Source organism: Oncorhynchus clarkii, chromosome 1 (genome assembly GCF_045791955.1).
Source record: "Oncorhynchus clarkii lewisi isolate Uvic-CL-2024 chromosome 1, UVic_Ocla_1.0, whole genome shotgun sequence".
Lineage (NCBI taxonomy): Eukaryota > Metazoa > Chordata > Actinopteri > Salmoniformes > Salmonidae > Oncorhynchus > Oncorhynchus clarkii.
Window position 1 is genome coordinate 44048822 of NC_092147.1, and position 16145 is coordinate 44064966.

Here is a 16145-nt window from a genome sequence, read left to right on the forward strand (position 1 = left end):
GCCCACATTCCAGAGACTGATGAACAAAGTTCTTCGGATGATAGAACTTGGATGATATCCTCATCCACAGGCAAGGTTGGAAAGAGCACCTGACCAGACACAGGTCAAGTCCTTCCTGGGACTGGCAGGATACTATAGCCGGTTTATCCCCAACTTTGCGGCTTTTGCTTCCCCCTCAATGATCTAACCAGGGCCCGCCTCCAGAAAACAGTGAAATGGACGGACGAGACAGAAGCGGCGTGCAGCCGCCTGAAGGAAGCGCTTTGCTCTCATCCAATTCTCGTATTGCCCAATTTCCAGCTGCCGATGTTGGTCCAGACGGATGCATATGACATGGGACTAGAGGCCGTTAGGTCCCAGATACATGTGGTGCACTCAAGTATTACCTGTTAGGTACCCACTTCACACTGGTCACAGACCATGCTCCCTTGGTCTGGATGGCCAGGGGAAGGGACACACGATCCAGTCACCAGGTGGTTCTTGTCCCTTCAACGCCTCTCTTTTTCTGTTGTACACAGATTAGGGGCGAAGCATGGAAACGCGGATGCATGAAACGCGGATGCATGAAACGCGGATGCCCTATCGGGAAGGGCGACATACGTCGCACTGATGACAGTCCCCTCCGCGACAGAGTTAGGGCGAGGGGGGTCTGCCAGGTCTCGACAGGCTCTCCAGCCAGGACTAATTGGGGTGATTGGCGATTGGTGAGTAATCAAGGGCTGATTGCTCACCAGCTGTACAAGTCCCATAAAGCCTCAAGAAGAGCAGCACTCAGGGGAGAGACTGGGGGAGGAAAGGACTCCTGTATAGTCGGGGACGGTATCAGAGGTAACAGGAGGGAGTTCAGTTTTTAATCCCCACAGGATACAGAAAGACCCGGAGCCCAGAAGACGGTAGCCCGGAGAGGGTCTCTTGGGGGAGACCGGTTCTTTTCTTTTGGACTTTTATTTTAATAAATACCTTTGATACGGAGCTAATTCTACTCTGTCCGTGTCTGATCTGTGTAAACATTTTGACCCAACCCCCTGGTCTGGCACAGTATATTATTCATTTTATTTGTTTTGTTTTTTTTCATGTTTGGACCCCAGGAAGAGGAGCTGCTGCCTTGGCAGCATTGGGGATCCCAATAAAATACATTTACTGTTGGCTCCTGTGACTTGAGGCATTTAGACAAAGCTTTGAGAATTGACTAGCATGAGAAAATAAATGAACAGTAATCTATATCCCGGCACACCATACGGATGAAAACAGACTGAACAGGGAGGGGGGAAACCTGAAGTTGTCCAATAAGAAAGGCATTTCTTTGGTTTCTGCTGCAAAATGTTTTACTCCATTTTGCTATGGAGTGACATAATGTGTATTCATTTCACCCACAACATCAGTATGACGTAAAGCCCGCTCACCTCCAATAGACTGTCCCCCACCAGAGCCACCAGTAGCTGATGTCCGCACTTCTCCCTGAACAGCGCCGCATTCTCTGAGGCACACATGCAGGTGAAGTCGAACATGGCCACATCGGGCTGGTTGCAGTGGTTGATGGCGTAGTCCAGAGAGGGCAGCTGGTAGTTGGTGCCAAAGTCAGCCGCCTCACGGGCGTAGGAGAGAAGAGCCTCCTGGTTCACGTTGTCTTGGCCCAGCAGCTTCTCTGTTTCAATGTAATCCTGCAGGACAAAGAAACAGGGCAGGTTGATGGAAAAGGAATGCTATTGCTCTGAAAGAATCAGAGCGCCACCTCTACCAAGTCCTAGTTGGAGACTATAACTGGGGCTTAAGATTCTCCTGGTCAGATCATATGGTCAGGAAAACATCAGGGCCCTACCTACCTACCTCTTCATCATGTGTAGATTAGACTGAGGTGATGGCAACCGGCCCTAAAGACTTTACAGTTGCCATAGACAGTTTTGTTCAACATTTCTGAACACGTAAGCAGACTTTGAAAAACTACGTAGTACAAGTCTGTTTCAGCAGCTGGTTAAAAAAAACAAAGGGACAGGTTCCACCTGGTAGCAAGCAATTACAGGGATTACAAGTCTACTACATTATTGTTATGGATCAGCGCCCTCACATGCAAATCCCCATCATATTCTTTTATCAAACATTTCCATTGTACAATTTAAAATATAAGTCAAGAGCTCGCTGACAATTTGAACCAGTCAAGGCAGCAGTGCTATGACGAGAGCTTAAAGACTACACACAGAGGTCACATTCAGAGCAGGAAGGATGAGGAGTCCATCTTCACTGAAGGAGAAAATAAATGAAAACGAGCCTTCAGAGACCAGACACACACACAGGTGCCAGATTCCTTCTCACCCAGCAACACCTTTTCCCCTCTCACTCCACTCCAATGTATCTTGTTCTGTGATTTTATTCCCAGTTCAAACAAAGAGATTTAGCACCCTCTGGCAGATAGGGCACAATGGCACAGCTGTGAATATCTGAACTGTTGGGGATTAGAAGAGTGGGGGAATGACATATGGGGAAAGTGAAAACAAAGGAGCAAAACAAACACCACTCACATGAATGATGACCCCCTTGTCCAGCAGACTCTGCTTCTTTGCAGTCATCACAAAGTAGTGTGTGTTGTCTCTGTAGTACACGATGTTCTCCAGGTCAATCCCTGCAACAACAAGACAACAAAGAATAATTAACACCTTTATGTCCTTCATCATGTTGACCGTACAACCAGTGGGGTGGTTGTATTAGTTGACCAACTGTACAGTAGGGATTAGCCTAGTGCATCATGTTTCACATACAGTGTGCATCTTATGATCCATGTGAGTGATGGGGCCGAACCTTTCATTAACTTCTTCGGGCTAGGGGGCAGTTTTCAGGAAGTTTGGATGAATGAGGTGCCCAAAGTAAACTGCCCGTTACTCAGGCCCAGAAGCTAGGATATGCATATACAGTGGGGAGAAAAATTATTTGATACACTGCCGATTTTGCAGGCTTTCCTACTTCCAAAGCATGTAGAGGTGTGTAATTTTTTATCATAGGTACACTTCAACTATGACAGACAAAATGAGGGGGCAAAAAAATCCAGAAAATCATTGTAGGATTTTTAATGATTTTATTTGCAAATTATGGTGGAAAATAAGTATTTGGTCACCTACAAACAAGCAAGATTTCTGGCTCTCACAGACCTGTAACCACTTCTTTAATAAGAGGCTCCTCTGTCCTCCACTCGTTACCTGTATTAATGGCACCTGTTTGAACTTGTTATCAGTATAAAAAGACACCTGTCCACAACCTCAAACAGTCACACTCCAAACTCCACTATGGCCAAGACCAAAGAGCTGTCAAAGGACACCAGAAACAAAATTGTAGACCTGCACCAGGCTGGGAAGACTGAATCTGCAATAGGTAAGCAGCTTGGTTTGAAGAAATCAACTGTGGGAGCAATTATTAGGAAATGGAAGACATACAAGACCACTGATAATCTCCCTCAATCTGGGGCTCCACGCAAGATCTCACCCCGTGGGGTCAAAACGATCACAAGAACAGTGAGCAAAAATCCCAGAACCACACGGGGGGACCTAGTGAATGACCTGCAGAGAGCTGGGACCAAAGTAACAAAGGCTACCATCAGCAAGGGCATTGAAGATGAAATGTGGCTGGGTCTTTCAGCATGACAATGATCCCAAACACACCGCCCGGGCAACGAAGGAGTGGCTTCGTAAGAAGCATTTCAAGGTCCTGGAGTGGCCTAGCCAGTCTCCAGATCTCAACCCCATAGAAAATCTTTGGAGGGAGTTGAAAGTCCGTGTTGCCCAGCAACAGCCCCAAAACATCACTGCTCTAGAGGAGATCTGCATGGAGGAATGGGCCAAAATACCAGCAACAGTGTGTGAAAACCTTGAAGACTTACAGAAAACGTTTGACCTCTGTCATTGCCAACAAAGGGTATATAACAAAGTATTGAGATAAATTAGTATTTGGTCAATAACAAAAGTTTTCCACCATAATTTGCAAATAAATTCATTAAAAATCCTACAATGTGATTTTCTGGACTTTTTAAGTGGGAAAAATTGCACAATTGGTGGCTGACTAAATACTTTCTTGCCCCACTAACTATTTGATACATCAGAAAAGCAGAACTTAATATTTGGTACAGAAACCTTTGTTTGCAATTACAGAGATCATACGTTCCCTAGAGTTCTTGACCAGGTTTGCACACACTGCAGCAGGGATTTTGGCCCACTCCTCCATACAGACCTTCTCCAGATCCTTCAGGTTTCGGGGCCGTCGCTGGGCAATATGGACCTTCAGCTCCCTCCAAAGATTTTTTATTGGGTTCAGGTCTGGAGACTGGCTAGGCCACTCCAGGACCTTGAGATGCTTCTTACGGAGCCACTCCTTAGTTGCCCTGGCTGTGTGTTTGGGATCATTGTCATGCTGGAAGACCCAGCCATGACCCATCTTCAATGCTCTTACTGAGGGAAGGAGGTTGTTGACCAAGATCTCGCGATACATGGCCCCATCCATCCTCCCCTCAATACGGTGCAGTCGTCCTGTCCCCTTTGCAGAAAAGCAACCCCAAAGAATGATGTTTCCACCTCCATGCTTCATGGTTGGATGGTGTTCTTGGGGTTGTACTCATCCTTCTTCCTCCAAACACGGCGAGTGGAGTTTAGACCAAAAAGCTCTATTTTTGTCTCATCAGACCACATGACCTTCTCCCATTCCTCCTCTGGATCATCCAGATGGTCATTGGCAAACTTCAGATGGGCCTGGACATGCGCTGGCTTGAGCAGGGGGACCTTGCGTGCGCTGCAGGATTTTAATCCATGACTGCGTAGTGTGTTACTAATGTTTTTTTTTAAGACTGTGGTCCCAGCTCTCTTCAGGTCATTGACCAGGTCCTGCTGTGTAGTTCTGGGCTGATCACTCACCTTCCTCATGATCATTGATGCCCCACAAGGTGAGATCTTGCATGGAGCCCCAGACCGAGCGTGACTGACCGTCATCTTGAACATCTTCTAATAATTGCACCAACAGTTGTTGCCTTCTCACCAAGCTGCTTGCCTATTGTCCTGTAGCCCATCCCAGCCTTGTGCAGGTCTACAATTTTAGCCCCGATGTCCTTTCACAGCTCTCTGGTCTTGGCCATTGTGGAGAGGTTGGAGTCTGTTTGATTGAGTGTGGACAGGTGTCTTTTATACAGGGAACGAGTGGAGAACAGGTCTGTGAGAGCCTGAATTGTTACTGGTTGGTAGGTGATCAAATACTTATGTCATGCAATAAAATGCAAATTAATTGCTTTAAAATCATACAATGTGATTTTCTGGATTTTTTTAGATTCCGTCTCTCACAGTTGAAGTGTACCTATGATAAAAATGACAGACCTCTACATGCTTTGTAGGAAAACCTGCAAAATCGGCAGTGTATCAAATACTTTTTCTCCCCACTGTGATTGGTAGTATTGGACAGAAAACACTCTGAAGTTTCCAAAACTTTAAATAATGTCTGAGTATAACAGAACTGATATGGCAGGCATAAACCCGAGGACAATTCATCCCCAAAAAATTAATTAAGCTCACCTCTGATTACAAAGGCTGGGAATGGGAATATAAAACCAAGTCCTGCCAGATTGCAGTTCCTAGGGCTTCCACTAGATGTCAGCAGTCTTTAGAAATGGTGTCAGGCTTTTTTTGAAAAATGAGCTAGAATTTGTTGCTTTTCTAAGTGGCTCCCATTTTGGCTGTAGTGTTTGTAGCGCATTCCGGTCTCCGGTATTCTCCGTCTTAAATTGTATCATTTATTTACATAATAGGGTACCTGAGGATTGATTAGGAATGTTGTTTGACTTGTTTAGAAGAACTTTATTGGTAACTTACGGGATTCATTTTGAACGAGGGAAACCGGTGGATTACGGAGTCAAGCGCGCCATTGAAGCTTACTTTTTTGGGATATAATGGACTTTATCGAACAAAAGGACCATTTGTTATGTAGCTGGGACCCTTGTGATTGCAACCAGATGAAGATCTTCAAAAAGGTAAGTGATTTATTTTATCAGTATTTCTTACATTCGTGTCACATCTGCTTGGTTGGAAAATGTATGTAATGCTTTTTCTTGCGGGGCGCTGTCCTCAGATAATCGCATGGTGTGCTTTCCCCGTAAAGCCTTTTTGAAATCTGACAAAGCAGGTGGATTAACAAGAAGTTAAGCTTTTAACTTCTTATGGCTTGGGGGCAGTATTGAGTAGCTTGGATGAATAAGGTGCCCAGAGTAAACTGCCTGCTACTCAGGCCCAGAAGCTAAGATATGCATATTATCAGTAGATAATTTGGAAAGAAAACACTCTGAAGTTTCTAAAACTGTTTGAATGATGTCTGTGAGTATAACAAAACTCATATGGCAGGCAAAAACCTGAGAAGAAAATCCAACCAGGAAGTGGGAAATCTGAGGTTTGTAGTTTCAACTCTTTGCCGATCCGAGATAGTGTAAATTTGTCCTAAATTTGGTCCGATTTCACTTCCTAAGGCTTCCACTAGATGTCAACAGTCTTTAGAACCTGTTTGAGGCTTCTACTGTGAAGGAGGAGATAATGAGAGTTGATTGAGTAAGAGGTCTGCCAGAAGGCAATGAGCTCATACAGGCATGCTCCTGTGAGAGGTAAGCTGTGTTCCATTGCATTTCTAAAGACAAAGGAATTCTCTGGTTGAAATATTATTGAAGATTTATGTTAAAAACATGCTAAAGATTGATTCTATACATCGTTTGACATGTTTCTACGAACTGTAATGGATTTATTTTACTTTGTCTGGCCTGCGCGTCAAGAATTTGGATTTGTGAACTCAAGGAGCGAAAAAAAGGAGGTATTTGGACATGAATGATGGACTGTGTCGAACAAAACAAACATTTATTGTGGAACTGGGATTCATGGGAGTGCATTCTGATGAAAATCAAAGGTAAGTGAATATTTATAATGCTATATCTGACTTATGTTGACTCCACAACATGGCAGATATCTGTATGGCTTGTTTTGTTCTCCGAGCGCCGTACTCCGATTATAGCATGGTGTGCTTTTTCCGTAAAGCTTTTTTAAAATCTAACACAGCGGTTGCATTAAGGAGAAGTTTATCTGAAGTTCCATGCATAACTCTTGTATCTTTATCAATCTTTATTATGAGTATTTCTGTAAATTGATGTGGCTATCTGCAAAAGTACCTGATGTTTTGGAAGCAAACATTACTGAACGTAATGCGCCAATGTAAACTGAGATTTTTGGATACAAATATGAAATTTATTGAACAAAACATACATGTATTGTGTAACATGAAGTCCAATGAGTGTCATCTGATGAAGATCAACAGGTTAGTGATTAATTTTATCTATATTTCTGCTTTTTGTGACTTCTCTCTTTGGCTGGAAAAATAGCTGTGTTTTTCTGTGACTAGGTACTGACCTAACATAATCAGATGGTGTGCTTTCACCATAAAGCCTTTTTGAAATCGGACACTGGTGGGATTAACAAGTTTCTTTAAAATGGTGTAAAATAATTATGAGATTTGTTTGAATTTGGTGCCCTGCACTTTCACTGGCTGTTGTCATATTGATCCCGTTAACGGGATCTCAGCCGTAAGAAGTTAAATGATGTATGACCCTTGTATTTTCATGAATGTTTAATATTACAATTTCTGTAAATTGAATTTGACACTCTGCAATTTCACCGGATGTTGTCGAGGTGGGACGCTAGCGTCCCAATGTAAGAAGTTAAGAGGGGATTGGACGGGAAGGGATTCCAGCATGTCTTTACTGCTGAGCCAACTGTCCTCAAAGCCAAGCAAACAGAGAAATCAGCAGCACAGGATCCTCCATGGTGTTCTAGCATGGCAACGCACATCTTATCTACCCGACAGGCTGGTACTTCATCGTAAACGCAACACTCCTTTTTTTGTAGGAGCCACAATAGTTTGGACTGATGTGATGACACCTAGGGAATCAGAATTCCAAAAAAAAGGTAAATAGAAGGTAAATTAGCCTGGTCGCAGATCTGTTTGTGCTGTCTTGACAACTATGGTCATTGGCAAGACTGTACAAAGAGATCACAGACCAGGCTATAGGTCATTGCCCTGGAGAAGGGTAAATGCAGGCGTGTTGGGGGTCAGGTTTGGTAAAGGACCCACCTGTCTCCTCTTTGAGCTCCAGGAAGAACTTCTGGTTGAAGATGAAGGCCACTCCGCTGATCTCCTCTACCTTGGCCTCGGCCGTGGTGTTCCTGTTGACAAAGTTGGCTGTGATGGCGATGGCCAGCTTACCCCGGAACTCCTTTCTCTTGAAACCTGAGGGGAAGTATTGTTATTGTTCTGCTTAACATTTTGGAAGTCAATCATTTTATATTAAACTGGGTCAGATTATGTAATAAATCAGAGTAATAATTTGAATGTATTATTCTTATAGCACCATGTAATAAACAGACTGATGAAGGTTCAGATTAATTAAGCAAAAAAAAATTTAATAGTAGAATTGCAAAATACTACCTTTGAACTTTGAGTAATAATTGTCTGGGTGATGATTTACCCATTTGCTTTCCTTTTTAGGTGCAGTCAGACTACACTCAAGACTGATGCCAATACTGCAATTGACTTTCACCTGTCACATGACCAGGGTCAGTCTGTATACAAGCCATTTACCTTCTGAGGCTCCCAGGTAGACCTCTGGGCAAAGTGCTCTGATGCAGTTCAAATGTTGCCAGTGCTAACTAGAGTTAACTGCAGATGAAGAGTAGTAGACACTACCAGGGGTGCAACTTCGGTTTTAGAAGTGGGGGGACATAATTTAAAAAAATAATAATTTCAGAATGTGGGGACGACATGTTCCCCCCCCCCGTCCCCAGTGAAAGTTGCGCCCCTAGTCACTACAATCAAAACCAGTCAGCCAATGTGCCCTTGGAGTGCAGCTCAAACTGTCAACAGGAAGGATTTGGAGCTAAAAAAGGAGCTTCGCACCATCTCGCCCCAACTCAGCAACCTCGGTTCCTATAAAATGAATGACTTCTGCTTTGAACCATAGCTTTAAAGGGCCTCCTCAATGTATGCTAGAAGCAATCCACTGTGTAAACATGCATGTATTCCCTCAGGCTTTTTTCCTCTCACATACTGTAACACCTTGTTTGTGTGCATTTCTATTGGACTTTCCCTGTCTAGTATTTTATGGATAAGTGAAACTCTGTAGTTGAAAATGTTCAGGTGTGCAACTTTTAGCTGTGCACCAAGGGTCTTCCAGGCTCCTGTCAATGTTAAAACAGTCAAACATTAACATCTCCATCGTGTGTTCTCACCATCTAGCGTGTTTCTGCGTCCATCCGCACCAATCACCACGTCAAATTCATAGTCAGTGAGGGGGTGGTTTGATGGTCTAATCTCAGCTCTCCATCCAAGCCCTGGGAAAAGGAGAAGATACAGTATTAGACAAGCGTTCGAGACAGCAGCAAGTCATGAATACAGCAATATACTGTAAACATTTCCTGTTTTCCATGACTGTTAAGGTTTCATCCGAGTTTGTTATTGGATGACGAGTCACTACATGGTGCTTTTAGATTAATGTGAGGGCACGGTTAAATACATAGCCAAGTTCTCTGCAACTATTTATTTTATTTGTATTTAACTAGGCAAGTCGGTTAAGAACAATGACTGCCTACCCCGGCCAAACCCAGACGACGCTGGGTAAATTGTGCGCCGCCCTGTGGGACTCCCAATATCATGGCCGGATGTGATACATCCTGGATTCGAACTAGGTAGTGACGCCTCCTGCACTGAGATGCAGTGCCTTAGACCGCTGCGCCACTCAGGAGCCCATATAGCTGGAGTCTTGCTGGGATTTTGCAATCTTTCACAATGCAGCGTGGTAAGTGGCAATGATGCAGCGCGAAAACAGTGACCCTCTCCATATCAGCTCAACACTCGTGCCACACAGTCTTACAGAAACGCGCCAGGCCCATTCTCCTGAGGTACCCCCTGAAGGACACGGTCACTGCTGCAGAGAAGGACACACTGCAACCCTAAATTTAGGCTAGTCTTCCTTCTGTCTTCTTCTATATTTATCCATCTAGTGACAAGTCTGCCACCACATGCTACTGAAGAAATAACCGGGAGAAAAACAGGACACTTGTTTAAATCCAATGTTCAAAATCAAAAGAATGGGACAGTTGGTGAAGCTTAGGGAATCTGAAGAACATTGAAATACAGCTTCATAAATGTACAATGGGCTTGTTTTTGGCATCAACTCAAATTAGGCAAGCAACATTGCAAGCTGATAATTCGCAGAATAACAATGGAAAAAGCAGATTTATGACAAATATGCAAGCATGAAATAACAGTAAAATAAACATAAATAAATTGTTTGTTGTAAACACAGCCGTTTAGTGATTGCCATGGCATGAAGGCCAGGCTTGTGACAGTCATGGAATTTTGAATGATGGTTGTTGTTCAGCCAAATGACCCTCGGTCACCATTATATTCATTTGAATTTCAAAATAATTAAGCAATAAATATATAAATGTGCTGCCGCAGGGAGGGGGGGGCATTGCCTAAGCAACCAAAGACTTGTTTGCTACACCATTTTACCCCTGAAACCAACTCAACAGCCCAAATGGTGGTGGTGGGGTTCATGATGTTCTTCATCCATAATCGTAGGTTACACAATTATACGGTACTTGTGCAAGCCCTAATGGAGGTTTGAAGTTCTGATACTTCCTTTCACAAACTGATGCCGGACCTGATACCACTGGGTCAGATTCAAAAGTGTAGGGACAGAAAGCTGTATTTTCGGACAAAAAATAAAGTTACCTTCATTCTCCTGGTTGTCCAGTGGTTCCAGCAGTTTAACAAACTCCACATTAACATGGACCTCCACTCCCACGATGAGGGAGACCTTCAGCAGCATGAGCTGGAGCTGGCGAATACCTTCATAGACAAACAGATCAGGTATATTTAAAGTGGCAGTGCAGTTTATAAAAAATATATATTAAAAAAAAGTGATTTTACTGATACAGTATTTTCCCATTATGAAAAATATGTTAAAGGCCTTTTTGTGTAAGAGCAGTTTGAAAAATAATTCCTGGATTTTCCACCTGTACAGGTGGGATGGAGTTTTTGGTTTCCAATCACATCACAATCTGATCTGATCATTCTGACTATCACCATCATATTTTATTTGCATATGCATCCTCCTACTTTGAAGGCGTAAGAAGGGTAGGCTCTAGAGTCTAAATAATCCTATCCGCTGTTAGATTGGAAATAAGCCCACGAACGGCTAGTAAAAGCTCAAACCAAGTTAATTCACCAACTGGGTATCACAGCTACCTAAGACAAAGCCTTACACATCTGGACAACCAATACATCCGTTGCTAGACAGGATTTAAGGGATGCCTGTTCTTTCTCACTTCATCTGACCTGACCTCGGCCCAAATTCCTCCCTCCTCCCCATCTCACAGCTGTCCTACCTTATCTGTTGACTGAAACCAGACTGTGGCCCTTCTCTCCATAGGATACCTAATATCTAACAATATGTTCTGACAGAATGTAAACTTTCTGCATTACCCTCTCTCCCTCAGTAGCATGAATAAGGATATTTCAAGTTTAGAAGTCAGTACCCATCACCGCCAATCTGACTTTTATGTAAATACATTTACATTTGTATCGACACGCCCACACAATCAGACTGAGCATTTCAATGGCAAAATGAGGCGCAGGGAAATAAATGATAAAAAATATTTTTGGTGTTATTTTCATGAAATAAACAGTGATTTGTTAGACATAGTGATCATTAAAAAAACTGCATGGGGGCTTTAACACATATCCATCAACACACAATATCCAATAACCTGTGGCCTTGCTAGGCTTAGAGACAAGGTTAGTGAAATGCCACATGACTGATTCCATTCTGAGGTATAGGTGTAGCTAGCTAGCAGCTGGTAAGTCTGTTTTCAACTTCATAAGTTAACGTGAGAAGCAGTATTTATGACCCTGATAAAGGACACCAGAAGGTCACTATCTGGCAGCATTGGTTTGAAAAACACACAACATTTGCATTTATGGGCTCCTCAACTTTGCATGTTATCTAAGGCAAGGAAGTAGCAGGGAGATGTATAACTCTCTCACACAATCATCAGATCTCTCGGCAGAGCGACCTGGAAATACAGTACCAGTCAAAGGTTTGGACACACCTACTCCAACGGTTTCTCTCTATATTTACTATATTATAGAAGTGAAGACATCAAAACTATGAACACATATGGAATCATGTAGTATCCAACAAAAATTAAAATGTGTTAAACAAATCTAAATATATTTAATGTTTGAGATTCTTCAAAGTAGCCACCCTTTGCATTCTTGCAACCAGCTTCATAAGGTAGTCACCTGGAATGCATTTAAATTAACAGGTGTACCTTGTTAATTTGAGGAATTTCTTTCCTTCTTAATGTGTTTGAGCCAATCAGTTGTCTTGTGACAAGGTAGGGGTGGTATACAGAAGATTGCCCTATTTGTTAAAAGACCAAGTCCATGTTATGGCAAGAACAGCTCAAATAAGCAAAGAGAAATGACAGTCCATCAGTACTTTAAGACATGTAGGTCAATCAATGCGGAAAATTTCAAGAACTGTCGCAAAAAACATCAAGAGCTATAATGAAAATGGCTCTCATGACACCACCACAGGAAAGGAAGACCCCAAGTGACCTCTGCTGCAGTTGTTAAGTTGATTAGTGTTACCAGCCTCAGAAATTTCAGGCCAAATAAATGCTTCACAGAGTTCAAGTAACAGACAACTGTTCAGAGACTGTGTGAACCAGGCCTTCATGGTCAAATTGCAGCAAAGAAACCACTACTAAAAGGATAGCAATAAGAAGACGACTTGCTTCAGCCAAGAAACACGAGCAATGGACATTAGACCGGTGGAAATCTGTCCTTTGGTTTGATGAGTCTAAATTAGAGATTTTTTATTCCAACCGCACGTCTTTGTGAGACGCAGAGTAGGTGAAAGGATGATCTCCGCATGTGTGGTTCCCACCGTGATGCATGGAGGTGGTGGTGTGATGGTGCTTTGCTGGTGACACCGTCAGTTATTTATTTAGAATTCAAGGCACACTTAACCAGCATGGTTACCACAGCATTCTACTGCGATATGCCATCCCATCTAGTTTACGCTTTATAGGACTATCATTTGTTTATCAACAGGACAATGACCCAACACACCTCCAGACTGTGTAAGGGCTATTTGACCGAGTGTGATGAGTGCTGCATCAGATGACCTGGCCTCCACAATCACCCGACCTCCATTTTTATTTTTTTAAAACACACCTTTATTTAACTAGACAAGTCACTTAAGAACATATTCTTCTTAACAATGACAGCCTACACCGGCCAAACCCAGACTATGCTGGGCCAATTGTGCCGCCCTATAGGACTCCCAATCACAGCCGGTTGTGATACAGCCTGGAATCGAACCAGGGTGTCTGTAGTGAAGCCTCTAGCATTGAGATGCAGTGCCTTAGACCACTGCGACACTAGGGATGGTTTGGGGCGAGTTGGACTGCAGAGTGAAGGACAATCAGCCAACAAGTGCTCAGCATGTTTGTGAACTCCTTCAATACTGTTGAAAAAGCATTCCATGTGAAGCTGATTGAGAGAATGCCAAGTGTGCAAAGCTGTCAAGGCAAAGGGTGGCAACTTTGAAAAATATCAAATATACTTAGATTTGTTTATCACTTTACTGGTTACTACATGATTCCATGTGTGTTATTTCAAAGTGTTGATGTCTTCACAATTATTCCACAATGTAGAAAATAGCAAAAAGAAAAGAAAAACCCTTGAATGAGTAGGTGTCCTAACTTTTTTGGACTGGTACTGTATATTGAAAATCTAACTGAAGAACATGGGAGTGACAGATCATGTAACAATGTTACCATCTGAAAAATACCTTAGTCTGTTTTCCCCAGCAGTACACCAAAACAATGAAGAATAATATTACTTAACATACTTCCCAATGAGATAAGAATGGCATTACGAAAAGTATGAAACGTACTGATGTGGTCTATGGCTCCGGCACAAAATTTGCCATAGAACTTCTTGGCCCCGAGGCCCCTGAGGTCGTGGATGGTGTAGGGCCACAGGTGGAGCACGTTGTTTCTGGAGAAGGTGTCCCTCTTCTCAATCACCACCACCTTGGCCCCCAGCAGAGCCAGCTCGATGGCTGTGCGCAGGCCACAGGGCCCTCCTCCAATGATCAAAGACTGGGCGGGGGCAGGAGGAGAACAAGAGCAACATCAGTATACAGTAAAAACTGTAATTAAAACAACCAAGGTAAACTGTTGCAAAGGTGAAATTAAGTGTGATTATAGAAAATGTGATCAGCTACATCGAAGGCGGTTTCTTCTATATAAGTTATATTGTAGTGCAACCTCTGGTATACTGTGGCATGGTTTGTTTAACTTTACAATCAATGGTTTTGGTTTGGCATTAATTTTAAAGTAAAACATCTGAGTCTCAGCACCATTCTGTTAAAACGTCTTGGTGACAGGGGGCAGTATTTTCACATCCGGATGAAATGCATGCCCAAAATAAACTGCCTGCTACTCATCCACAGAAGATAAGATATGCATATTAGTAGATTTGGATTTTTAAAAAACACTTGAAGTTTCTAAAACTGTTTGAATCATGTCTGAGTATAACATAACTTATTTAGCAGGCGAAACCCAGAGGACAAATTATTCAGATAAAAAAAACAATTGAGGTCACTCTTTTCAATGACTTTTCATTGGGAATCCAGATTTCTAAGGGACCTTCTTGCAGTTCCTATCACTTCCACTGGATGTCAGTCTTTAGAAATTGGTTGAGGTTTTTCCTTTGTGTAATGAAGAAGTACGGCCATCTTGAACAAGGGTAACTTGAAGTGTACTGTTAGATAGAGGCGCGTGACCAGAAAGCTAGCTACAGTTTGTATTCCTCCTGTATTGAACACAGATCATCCCATCTTCAATTTGATCAATTATTTACTCTTTTTTTTAAACCTAAAGTTGTATTACAAAAGTAGTTTGAAATGTTTTGGCAAAGTTTCCAGGTAACTTGAGATATTTTGTAGTCACGTTGCGCAATTTGGAACCAGTGTTTTTTCTGGATCAAACCTGCCAAATAAATGGACATTTTGGATATATATCGACGGGATTAATCAAACAAAAGGACCATTTGTGATGTCTATGGGAAATATTGGAGTGCCAACAAAAGAAGCTCGTCAAAGGCATAAATTATATTTTTATTTCTGCGTTTTGTGTCGCGCCTGCAAGGTTGAAATATGCTCCTCTTTGTTTACTATGGTGCTATCCTCAGATAATAGCATTGTTTGCTTTCGCCAAAAAGCCTTTCTGAAATCTGACATGTTGGCTGGATTCACAACAACTGTAGCTTTAATCTACCCTCTTGCATGTGTGATTTCATGAAAGTTAGATTTTTATAGTAATCTATTTGAATTTGGCACACTGCATTTTCACTGGCTTTTGGCCAGGTGAGACGCTAGCATCCCACATATCCCAGAGAGGTCATGGAATTGCCCCTATGCTAAACATGCTAGAAAACATAGATATAAAATGGGCAGAATCATTCTTTTTAACAGTCTGCATTCTTTGTTCCAATTCTTTGCAAAATCTGCAAATCTATCACAATTTTTTTATTTTTTTGGTAGGTTTCATATGCTTTCTTTGTTTAAAATGATCCCATAGACGTGTGCAGCGTAGCGTTTCATTTCTCCACATTGCTCACAAGCATCTACCAGCTGGGTGTGCAGGGATATCACATCAAGACAGTGATACATGATAAGAGAGACAAGCTCTGTTTCACCTGCATCACAATATTACCATGAAAGAGAAGTCACGTTATGAAGTTACTGTACAGCTAGTACTCTAACATACTGTAAACCATATAACTAAATAGAACACAGTTATATGTGCTTCTGTTTTACACTATACAGTGTAGTATGGAGGGACATAACATGTATCTACACTTCCATTTTAGACTGTTACAAATCTACACAGGGGGATGGAAGATTTCCCTTGTGGGCTATTTGAATAGTTAGGCCTTTCTTATTGGTATATTTACCAATTTACCACCTGTTGATAAATATCTCACCAGGCAGACCAAAACTCCATCCAAGA

General features: G+C 42.4%; 1 protein-coding gene across 3 annotated transcripts in view; it reads right to left on the reverse strand.

The window, feature by feature from the left end:
* The window catches only part of LOC139407721 (F-actin-monooxygenase mical2b-like), an 89390-nt gene that overhangs the window by 60395 nt on the left and 12850 nt on the right, over positions 1–16145 (reverse strand). For all 3 annotated transcript variants that reach the window (XM_071151590.1, XM_071151583.1, XM_071151574.1), the window contains exons 3-8: positions 14024–14231; positions 10789–10905; positions 9282–9383; positions 8128–8283; positions 2517–2617; positions 1404–1661 (exon numbers count right to left, since the gene is read on the reverse strand). In XM_071151590.1, the coding sequence (XP_071007691.1) occupies positions 1404–1661; positions 2517–2617; positions 8128–8283; positions 9282–9383; positions 10789–10905; positions 14024–14231 (942 nt within the window). The remainder of the gene's footprint in view (positions 1–1403; positions 1662–2516; positions 2618–8127; positions 8284–9281; positions 9384–10788; positions 10906–14023; positions 14232–16145) is intronic.